This window comes from Nyctereutes procyonoides, unplaced genomic scaffold (assembly GCF_905146905.1).
Source record: "Nyctereutes procyonoides isolate TBG_1078 unplaced genomic scaffold, NYPRO_anot_genome, whole genome shotgun sequence".
NCBI classification, from domain to species: domain Eukaryota; kingdom Metazoa; phylum Chordata; class Mammalia; order Carnivora; family Canidae; genus Nyctereutes; species Nyctereutes procyonoides.
The window spans coordinates 28,542,915-28,556,118 of record NW_026575042.1 but is presented as its reverse complement, the minus strand read 5'-3'; the positions used below and the strand labels follow the sequence as shown (position 1 = coordinate 28,556,118).

At 35.2% G+C, this 13,204-nt stretch overlaps 1 protein-coding gene across 7 annotated transcripts in view; it reads right to left on the bottom strand.

Annotated features, from left to right (window-relative positions):
* ATP2C1 (ATPase secretory pathway Ca2+ transporting 1) overlaps positions 1–13,204 on the bottom strand; it is a 164,580-nt gene that overhangs the window by 70,164 nt on the left and 81,212 nt on the right. For all 7 annotated transcript variants that reach the window (XM_055321421.1, XM_055321422.1, XM_055321427.1 and 4 more), the window contains 2 exons: positions 10,797–10,858; positions 6,603–6,711 (listed from right to left, as the gene is read on the bottom strand). In XM_055321421.1, coding sequence (XP_055177396.1) covers positions 6,603–6,711; positions 10,797–10,858 — 171 coding nt within the window. The remainder of the gene's footprint in view (positions 1–6,602; positions 6,712–10,796; positions 10,859–13,204) is intronic.

Here is a 13,204-nt window from a genome sequence, read left to right as displayed (position 1 = left end):
TGAAGAGATAACGAATGAAAACTTCCCAAATTTCAGTAAGACATGATTCTATATATCAAAGATGCTCAATAAACTCCAAATAGAAAACACTCAAAGCCATCTAGACTAATGGACATAATTAAACTCTTGAAAGACAAAGACACAATCTTTAAAACAACAAAGGTGAAGCAACTCATCATGTACTCCTCAATAAGATTAGCAGCCATTTCTTATTAGAAGCCATGGAGGCTAGGACCAGCAGACCTATCTAAAGTGATGAAAGGAAAAAAATAAATAAAAGATCAAAAAGAAGTCTACACCCAGCAAAACTATCTTTCAAAAATGAAGAAAAATTAAGACATTCCCACTTAAACAAAAGCTAAAATAATTCATTGCTAGCAGACATGCCCAGAAGAAAGGCTAAAGGAGAATCCTTCAAGCTAAAACAAAAACAAAGTAGAAAGTAACTCAAAGTCAAATGAAGAAATAACAACTCCAGTAAAGGTTACTATACAAGGAAATATAAATGCCAACATTATTGTATTCTGACTTTGTAACTCCTCCATTTTTCCTATCTGATTTATATAAAATACTTATTACAAATGTATGGTTAATGGGCACAGAATGCATAAAAATGTAATTTGTGACAACATAAAGGTGGAAGAAAAGTAAGCTGTATAGAAGCTAAGTTTTTGCATGCTATTAAGGTTGGTATCAATTCAAAACACTGTTTTAAATTTAGGACATTAACTGTAATCCACATCATTACCACTAAGGAAATATGTAAAACGTATACAGAAAAAAAAATTCAGGAGGTAATCAAAGTATATTTTTTTAAAAATATCAAACAAAAAAAGGAGAGACTGGAGAAAGTGAGGAACATAAAAAATATAGCACATATAGAAAACAAATAGCAAAATTGCATAAGAAAGTCCTCTATACATAATCACTTTAAATATAAATGGATTTACATTTGTGTGGTATATACATACAATGGAATATCATTTGGCAATAAAAAGCAATGAAATACTGATACATGCTACACATGGATGAACCCTGAAAACACTGTTAACTGAAAGAAGCCAGATACAAAAGGCTACGTATTATTTAATTCCACTTATAATGAAATGTCCAGAATAGGCACATGTATACAAACACAACAAGCAATTTAGTGGATATAAGTAAGGCTCTGGGGGCAGGGTAGAGAATATAGTGAATGGTGATGGTCGCACAACTCAGACTATATAGAAAGCCACTGAATAATAGATTTTAAATGTGTAAATTGTTTTGAATGTGAGTTATATCTCAATGAAGTTGTGCTTTGTTTTTTTAAATCTTTTTATATGTGGCAGACAGGCCAGAACCAAGATGATTCCTATGTACCTTAAAAGTTAGGATATAATGCCCTGGGGCAACTCTCTGTCACAATGAAAAAACGAGACCTATAAACAGTTAAGTGGATTATCTAAGCTCACATGGTCAATTCATAAGACACATTTTATTCCTTGAATCACAGTTGTTTGCAAGTTGGTGTCTCCCAGTAGAAAGTGTCTTTTTTCACATCCTAGCTCTGAAGCCTCATACAGTGTTCTATACACAATACTGAAACAAAGTGCCTAAAATGACCTCATGACACACACCAATTTCCAAAGAGAGGCATTACATTTTGCCTAAGTTAGCTCCATTACCAAATTAAGTAAATTTAACCTATCATTACATGTGCTTATATTCCAGCAAATGTTTGAAAGGATTTTTTTCAAAAAGCATTGCAAATGAAATTAGAATCTGAGTTTCACCAGAATATCAAGCTTTTCACTGAGTAAATGGAAAATACATTTGTAGCTCAATAAGTCACAATGCTCTGACACAGAAAGATAGCTCCGATCTAATGAAATTAGCCAACACAGAGAAAAGTGCTTGTTAGTGGTTCTTACCAAAAGTGTGCACAAAACTGTATGCTTTACAGAAAGGGACATAAAGGCTAAGTAAGGTTTTTGTCAAGAAGACTCTTTGACTCCTTCCATTGGTAGGTAGCCAAAATAGATCTGTGCTCATTATCTTTGGTTTTCACTTGGGAACTAAGAAATAGGAAGAAACAGCCCTGAAGACACCAAAAACTTAGTTGAAATATTATCCTATAACAAAATACATGGATTCGTGAGGTTAAAAGGTTCACTATATAATGCCAATTGGTTTATTTTAAGTTTGGATTTCTGAGCATGGCCCCAGTGGGCTTTGACTCCTAGTGGAGATATCTTTTGGCTCAGGTTTAAATGGTCCAATTAATAATCTAGGATCAGGGGATCCCTGGGTGGTGCAGCAGTTTGACGCCTGCCTTTGGCCCAGGGCACGATCTTGGAGACCCGGGATCGAATCCCACGTCAGGCTCCTGGTGCATGGAGCCTGCTTCTCCCTCTGCCTGTGTCTCTGCCTCTCTCTCTCTCTGTGTGTGACTATCATAAATAAATAAAAATTACAAAAAATAATAATAATCTAGGATCATAAAAATAGCTAATTCTTGGCCATCAGGCATATAACTGGTAGTTTTCATTAGAAAATTTGATACATTTAGAAAATCATATCAAAAACTTAAAAAAAAAAAAGGCAGCTGTATCCAATGTCTAGATCTTGAGGATAACTTCAAAGAATGATACAGGCTAACCACAAGCAAGGGAGCCACAAAAGAAAGTGTCAATGGAATTAATCATTCAGAATTTCAAATAAAAGAAAATCTTAGATTTTCAGGCAACATTTCAGGCTTAGAAAGTTAAACCTAAGAGAGGTAAAATATTTTCAACAAAAAAATGAAACCCTCTTTTCCCTTCACTCTTACTGTTTTCTCTTACAAAGACTTCTTGGTACAAACATTGATACAGACTTTACCTGCAACAATAAGTAAAATATGCTACATTTCCAAAAAGGCAAAATGTACTATTATGTAGGTACGGTGTATAAGACTCCTTCACCTAAAGTCATAGTCTGACCAATCCATTAACAATCACCATTTAATGGTCAAGTGGTGTCTATTCTCAGATACTTTTAAAAATTAAAATAAAAACCCACAGGGGAAAAAACTGGAAAACATACCCATAGCTCAATTCCTCTAAATTTTACTGTCCCAGCTCCACCACTGACTCTAAGGCTCCTAAGCTGGCAAGGTTACTGTCACCAACACATACTGGTTCATTCTCTGGCTATGGAAAATGAGTCAGGCAAGAGAACAAAATGCAGAATTCCTAAAGTCATCAAAATTAATCTTCCTTGAAAAGGATTTACAAATGACAGTGTCCACCTGCTATGGACTGAATTTTGTCCCAGTAAAATTCATGTTGAAGCTTTACTCTCCAATGTGATGATAATTATCTTGGGAGGTAATCAGGGTCAGATGAACTCGTGTGAGTGAGGCCCTCGTAATGGGATTAGTGGCTTTATAAGAAGTAGAAGAAGAGAGAGCAATCACTCTCTCAATCGACCCACTTTATGGTATCTAATCACAGCAGCCAGAACTAACTTAAGACACAGCCTATTAAGAGATAATACTAAATAAAAGTTGCATAGCAGCCATATTACTGAACTTGCAGACAAGATGCAACTGAATGCCCAGGCAAATTTTATAGTCAAAATCTGAACCTTCAAAATTTATGACAGGAACCCTAGAGTGGCAGCAAGACTATGCTAGAGTGCAACCTTGATAGACCACACCACCCACAAGAAGAGAATGATACAGTGGAAGTCCAAACACTTCCTTTTTCTAAAGTGAAATCCACACACTTTGTTTTGAGAAATCAGCAATATCTCAAAGGCATGTGAGTTTTTGGTTTCCTTTAAATCTTAAGGAAGAGCTTATTTCATACAAGAACATCAAATGACCAGCTAGCCTTAAAATCATCCAAAGATCACCATAGCCAAATTCAGCAAATAACACTCCAATAAGCCAACCTAATTCCAGAAGCTAGTAGCCTCTGTGTCCAGAAGAGAAATTTACCTTAATAGCCTTATTATGTCATAGGTTAGTACGTTTAAATCTAGAAGCAGCACAAAGGTTCAAATCTTTTAGAAAAGTTATCTTAATCTACTACAAAAGTTGTTGTAAAAGCCTGCTTGAGGTACCAAGGTGATAGGTAAAATGAACAGAACAAGAAGTGATAGAGGGAACCAAAGATGTTCAACTATATATGTAAACATGGATTAACTAGAAGAAAATCAACCTAACTTTAGCACTGTCAAATAAAACACATGCTAATGAAAGTGTCTAAAAAATTAATGGCAGGAGGAAAACAGTAACAACCCATCACTCCACAAAGTACATGCTTTCAATTTTTACACGTCAAGCTTTAAAAGGTCAAAAATTCCCTTACTGAACTCACAGTAAGTCTTTAAAGTATATTTGCTAAGTGGAGAAGATATATACTAGTCCAGAACTCTACCTTTTTCTCAGTTGCACATGAACTTTGAAATAATTCTTAGATTAACCCTTATTTAAATGAAACTCTAAAATACTTTACCAAGTCAAATGGTGTTTTAAAGTTTCTTTTTTTTTTTTTAAGATTTTAATTATTTATTCATGAGAGAGACAGAGAGGCAGAGACATAGGCAGAGGAAGAAGCAGGCTCCCCACAGGGAGCCCAATGCAGGACTCAATCCCAGGACCCTCAGATCACACCAAGCAAAAGGCAGACACTCAACCACTGAGCCACCCAGGCATCCCTGTTTTAAAGTTTCTATGTCATTATACTGCTCAAAATGTTCAAATAAAGGGAAACACCATCTACTTACTACCCCAATGAGGAGGTCTGCTTCTAAACTGAAAGAGAAGCACTCCAGAATAAATGATGACATAAACTCCAAGAATTCAAATTAGGGCCCTCTGAGGAAAGGGAAGATAATTTATATCAAGTGACAGGCCAACCAAAAGTCTAAAGAATGATAATCCAAGGTCTTGTCATAAACCAAGTATTAGGAATAGAAGGAAGGGAGAAGAAATGAGTAAAAACAGATGTAACATAAAAAGATAAAGGCAGAAAGTGATAAAGCAAAATAAACAATATTCCCAACACTTGCTATATTATCAATTATTTCCACTCACCAATTAAAGCAATCGGGTATCTTCCTAAGAAGAAATTTTAAATATTTGGAAAAAAGGCCATTGCTTCAGGATTAAATGAAGTCTGTTATTACAGTTCAGAAAGGTTCTTGAAGCTTTCTATAACCTCTGAATACTTTCTATGTCCCAAAATCTGAATGTTCTCAAAGACTGACAGCTCTATAGGTGTTAATGAATAGCCTGTTAATTCCAAAAGTAGATGCGACTGGCATGCTATAAACTAGATGCCTAACTCCATTTTCTAGCCTGTCAATCTATTCTATACACTGTGACCAGATTAAGGGCAAAATCATTTGCCAGCTGCATATGACCTTTAAAGCCAATTCCTAACCAGTAAAATCTGAAGTACAGCTTTGTATCCAAGGCCCCCTTGAATCTGATTCCATCATATATTTTCTACCCTTAACATATTCTACCTACGCCGGTGCTATACATTGGGACATTCACAGGGATCTGAATACTGCTGCTTCGTGGTCTTCCGCATCTCTGTCCAGTACTACCTTTCCATTCTCACCATCAAAGCCACGTTGTTGTCTGAAGCATTTTCTGATTTTCACTGAAATCAGAGGTAATTGCTCCTTTCTCTAAGTTTTTACACTCCATTCTTTGTACTTCTCTTAGTCACTTACCAGACTGTATCTTATTTTATTGTGAGTGATTTACGTACACAAATAGTGTGCTCCCTGATCACAAGAACTCATTACATCATCTTTGTGTCTTCCCCAAGACCTAACACACATTTCCATAAAGATAGGCTGATTCACTAATGTATACCTCAAAAGACTCTGTGGTAAAGATAAATATATTTTAAGAAAACAAAACACGTTTACTACGTGGCACTTTTTAAACAGAGTCCAAATCAGCTATGCATTCTTAAAATTACTAACATCTGTTCTTTAGTCTACATCCAAGTATTTTCATTTCTCAGAAAAAGATCACCAAATGCGATGGTCTCAATATTTGCGTCCCCCACTCAACTTTATATATTGAAATCCGAAATCTCAAACATGAGGTATTAGCAGGTATGACTTTTCAGATGTGCTTAGGTAAAGAGGATGGAGCTCTCATGAACATAATTAGTGTTCTTGTAAGAGACCTCAAAGAGGGCTCCCCAGCCCCTTCCACCATGTGAGGACAGAGAGAAGGCATAGCTATGAACCCGAAAAGAGGGCCCTCACTAGAACACAACTGGGCTGGACCCTTGATCTTGGATTCCCCAGCCTCCAGAACTACGCAAAATACTCTTCTGTTGTTTATAAACGACCCAAACTATGGTACTTTTTTTTTTTAATTTTTATTTATTTATGATAGTCACACACACAGAGAGAGAGAGAGAGGCAGAGACACAGGCAGAGGGAGAAGCAGGCTCCATGCACCGGGAGCCCAACGTGGGATTCGATCCCGGGTCTCCAGGATCACGCCCTGGGCCAAAGGCAGGCGCCAAACCGCTGTGCCACCCAGGGATCCCGCTATGGTACATTGTTAAAGCAGCCCAAAGAAATTGACACACCAAACTTACCTCAAATAAGCGTAAATCAGCAGGAACTCTGTCTCCAACAGAAAGGTAAACTGTATCACCTGGAACCAAGTCTCGAGCTAGTGTATGTTCCAATTTTCCTTCACGTACACTGTAACATGAAACAGAAACAACTATGGCTGAAAAAAGAAAGACACATCACTTATTTTTAAAAATTATTTCTAGTGGGCTTGCCTGAGGAAAAATATGTTGTAGTATTATAATCACTTCAAAGAAGCTAAGTCAAATATAAGAAACTAAGCAAATAATTATTTTTCTATTCTTGGTAATTAAGATGTTCAGATGACAAAAAAGGCATTGGAAAAAATGACCAGTTAAGTTGTAGCACTCTTCTTCTTCATCTGGGTCTGTTTGTGCATCATTATAACCCCAACAGTGCTTAACACAGTCACACACACACACACACACACACACACACACACGCAAAAAAAAACCTGTTAAATAAATCCGTGTCTCAAGAATCGCAAAATCAGTACTTTAAAGTTTTAATATTACAACTTCCTACATTGAACAGAACATGAATTTTTCACGTCAGCCTAATAATTTCTACCATATGTTTGGACAAATCTGGTATCACCATTTGTTACTACTGGTACTATTCACACTCAATTTCTATTTTTAAGAGTGCAAATCCATTTTCATTTATCTCCATGTATTTTTTTATTTGCTCTTTGAATTCTATTGTATGTGTGCTCTTTCCAAATTTTTCTTGTGATTGATTTCCAGTTTCATACCATTGCAGTCAGAAAAGCAGCACAATCTAATTTCAATCTTTATGAATTTCTTGAGACTTGTTTTGTGGCCTAATACGTGATCTATTCTGAAGAATGTTCCATGTGCACTTGAAAAGAATATGTAATCCACGGTTTTTGGATGGACTGCTCTGAATATTATATGTTAGGTAAATTTCAATTAATTTGTCATTCAAAGCACTGTTTCCCTGCTGATTTTTCTAAAAAAACAAAACAAAAACAAAAAACAAAACAAAACAAAAACAAGAAGAAGAAAGAAAATCAATGGTCCAAAATCTTTGGGACACAGAAAAAAACTGTTCTAAGAGGGAAGTTTACAGCAATACAGGCCTACTTCAAGAAACAAGAAAAATCTCAAGTAAACCTTATACTTAGAGCTGGAAAACAGAGAATAAAGTCAAAGTCAGTAGAAAAAAGAAAATAATAAAGATTAAAACAGAAATAAAATAGAGACTAAAAAAACAATAGATCAATAAAGCCAGGAGCCAGTTCTTTGAGAAGATCAACAAAATTGACAAACCTTTAGCCAGACTCCTCAAGGAGAGGACGCAAATAAATAAAATCAGAAAGGATGTAGGAAAAATAACTACTGATATCACAGAAACACAAAGGATTATAAAAGATTACAACAAATTATATGTCAACAAATTGGACAACTTTGAAGAAATAGATAAATTCCTACAAATATATAACCTTCCAAGACTGAATCAGGAAGAAGGAAAATTAAAAAGACCAACTCCTAGCAATGCAATTGAATCAGTAGTCAAAAAATTCCCAATAAAAGTCCAAGATGAGATGGATTCACAGGTGAATTTTACCAAACATTTAAAAAAGAGTTAATACTTATTCTTCTCAAACAATTCCAAAAAGTAGAAGACAAAGGAAAGTTTCAAAATTCATTACATGATGCCAGCATTACCCGGACATCAAAACCAGATTAACACACTACAAAAAACAAAAACTACAACCCAGTATCTCTGATGAGCACAAATGTAAAAACCCTCAACAAAATATAAGCAAACAAAATTCAACAACATATTAAAAACATCATTCACCACAATCAAATGGCATTTATTCCAGGAATGCAAGGGTGGTTCAATATTTCCAAATTAATCAGCATGATGCATCACATTAACAAAAGAAAGGATAAAAACTGTATGATCATCTCAACAGATGCAGAAAAAGCATTTAACAAAGTACAACATCCATTCATGACAAAAACGCAACAATTAAGTTTAGAGGGAACATACATCAACATAATAAAAGTCTTCTATGAGAAACCCACAACTAACATCATACTCAATGGTGAAAAACAGACTTTTCCTCTAATATCAAGAACAAGGCAAGGATGTCCACTTTCACCACTTTTATTCAACACAGTAATCAGAAGCCTTGCCACAGCAATCAGACAAGAAAAAAAAAATAAAAGGCATCCAATTGCTAAGGAGGAAATAAAACTGTCACTATTCACAGGTGACATGTTACTATATATAGAAAAACCCGGGCAGCCCCAGTGGCTCAGCAGTTTAGCACTGCCTTCAGCCCAGGGCCTGATTCTGGAGACCCGGGATCGAGTCCCACATCAGGCTCCCTGCATGGAACCTGTTTCTCCCTCTGCCTGTGTCTCTGCCTCTCTCTCTCTCTCTCTCTCTCTCTCTCTCTCTCTCTCTCTCTCTCCCTCATGAGTAAATAAATAAAACCTTAAAAAAAAAAAAAAGAAAAAGAAAAACCCTGCAGATTCCACCTAAAAACTGCTGGAACTGACAGTGATTTCAGTAAAGACACTGGATACAAAATTAATATACAGAAATCTGCTGCATTTCTATGCAATAATAATGAAGGAGAAAGAGAAATTTAAAAAAACAATCCCATTTACAAGTGTACCAAAAATAATAAAATACCCAGGAATATATTTATCCACAGGTGAAAGATTTATACTCTAAAAACTTTAAAACACTGATGAAAGAAATTGAATATGATACAAATGGGAAGACAGACACAGAGATCAACAGAACAGAGACCCAGAAATAAATCCACACTTAAATGGTCAATTAACCTACAACAAAAGAGGCAAGAATATACAATGGGGAGAAGACAGTCTCTTCAATAAACGGTGTTGGGAAAACTGGAAAGCTACATGCAAAAGAATAACTGGACCACTTTCTTATACCACAGAAAAATAACTCAAAATGGATTAAAGACCAAAATATAAGACCCAAAACTATAAAACACCTAGAAGAAAACACAGGTTGTAATTTCTTTGACATCACCACAGAAACATTCTTCCTTCCTCAGGCAAGGGAAACAAAAGCAAAAATTAACTATTAGGACTAAACAAAAATAAAAAACGTATGTACACAGCAAAGGAAACCATTAAAAAAAATAGCAACCTACTTAATGGAGAAGATATTTGCAAATAATATACCCAACAAGGGGTTACTATACAAAATTTATAAAGAATTCCTACAACTCTACACTAAAAAAAATAAATAAATAAAAATAAAATAATAATCCGATTAAAGATAGGCAGAGGACATGAATAGACAGTTTTACAAAGAAGATGCACAGATGGCCAACAGACATATGAAAACATGCTCAACATCACTAATCACCAGGGAATGCAAATCAAAACCACAATAAGATCACTTTACAACCATCAGAATTTTTACAATCAAAAATACTAGAAACAAGTGTTGGTGAGGATGTGGAGAGGAAGAAATCTTCATACACTGCTGGTGGGAATACAAACCGGGGGAGCCAATGTGCAAAAACAGTATGGACATTTCTCAAAAAATTAAAAATAGAGTATGATCCAGTAACTGGTAAAAATATCATATAATCCAGTAATTCCACTGCTAGGTATTTACCTAAAGAAAATGAAACCACTAATTCAAAAAGATATATGCACCCCTATGTTTACTGCAGCATTATTTGCAATAGGAGAAGATATGGAAGCAACCCAAATGTGCATCCATAGATAACTAGATAAAAGAGATGTGGTGTACACACACACACAGAATATACTCAGCCATAAAAAAGAATGAGATTTCACCATTTGCAATAACATAGATGGATCTAGAGGGTATAATGCTAAGTGAAATTAAGACAGAAGAAGACAAATACCATATAATTTCACTCATATATGAAATTTAAGAAGCAAAACAAATGAACAATGAAAAAAGTGACAAATGAAAAAACAGACTCTTAAAAACTGAGAACAAGCTGGTGGCTGCCAGAAGATGGGAAGGGGTATGGGTGAAAGAGATAAAAGCAATTAAGAGTACACTTACAGTGATGAGTACTGAGTAATATATAAAACTGCTGAATCATTTTATTATACACTTGAAATGAATATAACACTGTATGCTAATTATACTTCAATTTTAAAAAAAGTAGAAATTCATATCAGAAACAAGGATCATACCAATGGCATTCTGGTGGCATAAGTTTACTCAGTTCTTCAAGAGATTTTTCTGAACGATATTCCTATTTTTAAAAAAAGAATATAATATTAAGAGAAAACATTTATAAAGAAATGCAAATATGTATGTTCTTATGTACCTATTCCATGTTAAACTTAAATATTAATCTCATTTTTATTTTTATTTTTTTAATCTCATTTTAAAAAACTTCCCCCAGTTTTTATCTTTTCCTTTAGTTGCACTTATATTTCTAACACATAAAACGTTATCCCTTATTAAAAATAACGCTAAATTATAGTGACCAAACAATTCTGACAATTCCCAATTATATATGTTAATATTCAATGTGAAACCTAAGGTCAGTTTATTTATAAGAAAATGAAGAACACTCATTAGAGTGTCCAAAGAATATATAATCTTCAGTCATTTAAAGTTAAATTTATTGAGCCTCATGATTAAGATAATTTCACTTTCAGTGTTTCATGACCAAAGAAGTCAAAGACAATTAACTACAAGCAATATCTGCTTTGAGTATTAAGCACAGGCTAACCACAAAGGTTTGTGGGGTAAGTTTACTTGGAACATGTTAAATAAGAGTCAGTTGTGGCTGGCACTACTTTGACAGACACCTTTCCCATCACCCTGAATTATCCGGAAGGGGACATTCTCAGGAGCCCTAAGTCTGAGATGCTCCAGTCTTTCTCTATGCATATAATCAAAGCTGAAAGTCAGAAACATCTTTAACTTCACCATACTATCTAATCCATGTTTCCATGGGCAGTCTTGCTTCACACAGCATCACTGCTATTTTTGTCTCATGTCTGCACTAAATGCACCAATCTTTTAATCTAAGTTTTATTTTTTTAACTTTTTTTAAAGATTTTATTTATTCATGAGATAGAAAGAGAAGCAGAGACACAGAAAGAGAAGCAGGCTCCATGCAAAAAGCCCGATGTGAGACTCGATCCTGGAACTCTGGGATCCGTCCGGAGTCTGCCCAAAGGCAGACGCTCAACTGCTGAGCCACCAAGGCATCCCTTAATCTAAGTTTTAAAAGGGAGAAGGGTGAGTAGTGGGAGTAAAAGCTGAGGAGTGTTTTGAAATGACTGCAGCGCTAGTACTATTCAAAGTTTCACATCCATCACAAACTTTTTCAAATAGCAAATTCAAAGCTGTATAAGAATAACTTAGAATTAAATCAGTATTTACTTAGGCAAGAGGCACAAATGTGAAAGTAAGGTAAATCTATAATATGAAAATTCTAAGACACCTCTCCCCCAACCATACAAGAGTATTAAAGAATTTGGAAGTTTTACCCAAAAATTCCATAAGAAGGTTAGAAAACACTCACCAATTCTAGATTCTAGTAATAAATGATATAGAAGATGCCCAATCTTTACCTCCCTCTTCAAACGTCTTAGGCTTTCTTCCCTACAACTACAGAGATAACTTCTGTATCAAAAAGACCATTTAACATATCATTAAGAACCTGGCAGCCATCTCTCATGAACACTTAAAGTTATATCTACAGTTTATTGTAAGGTGATATCAATGTATGACTATATAAAACAATTAGCTATATTCTTGGCTGTGAGGGTATACAATGGGGTAAGAAACGGAGATTTGAAAGAGACAGTGAAAAAAGGGTACACATAAATACAAAAATAAACAAGCATTCTCCTCCTAAAACTGAGATTAAAAACACAAATACTAAATAAAATATGGCATTGATAATTTCAGAGTTTTGGTAGTTTTCTGACAAAACACTATGATAAATTGAAGCAGCAGCACAGGATCCTTTTACAGAGGGTTTTTAATTGCAGTTTATAGAATATTTTGTTGATTTCAAGGCACATTTGGGTAAAAGGCTCATATATATATAAGAAACCAGACGTAACAATCTGAAACTGGGCTTTTCATAAATGTTGATTCCTTCTGGGGTTCCATCAAATGAACCCCTCACAGAGATATTTAGCAGATGGTTTCTGCCATTGCATTCAGAGTGTATAACATGCAATCTTTATGGAAAATTCCACACTATGTTAAAAATCGCAATTTTGTGCGTTTTTTTTTTGGGGGGGGGGTAGGGGCTCTCTATGTACCAACAGAATGAGCAAAGGTCCTCGTATCTGTAGTGATAATGCTGTAGGAATCCCTCTGAAGAAAGTCACTCCATATTTCTTAAGCATTATTAAAGATGCAAGAGGGTTCCCAGTTACTGGTTGAGTGGATGGTACAACCCACATGTCTGAATGAAGAGCAGCCTTGAATATGACCAGCCTGGAAGGATCTCTGCTGGACTAACTAGTTCCACCTACCCCAGGGCAACTTTCATCTGTTCTAAGAAAGAAGATTCCCTGGAAACAGAATCCCTGAAGTCTATTGATGGAGCTCACAAACTTACTGTAGA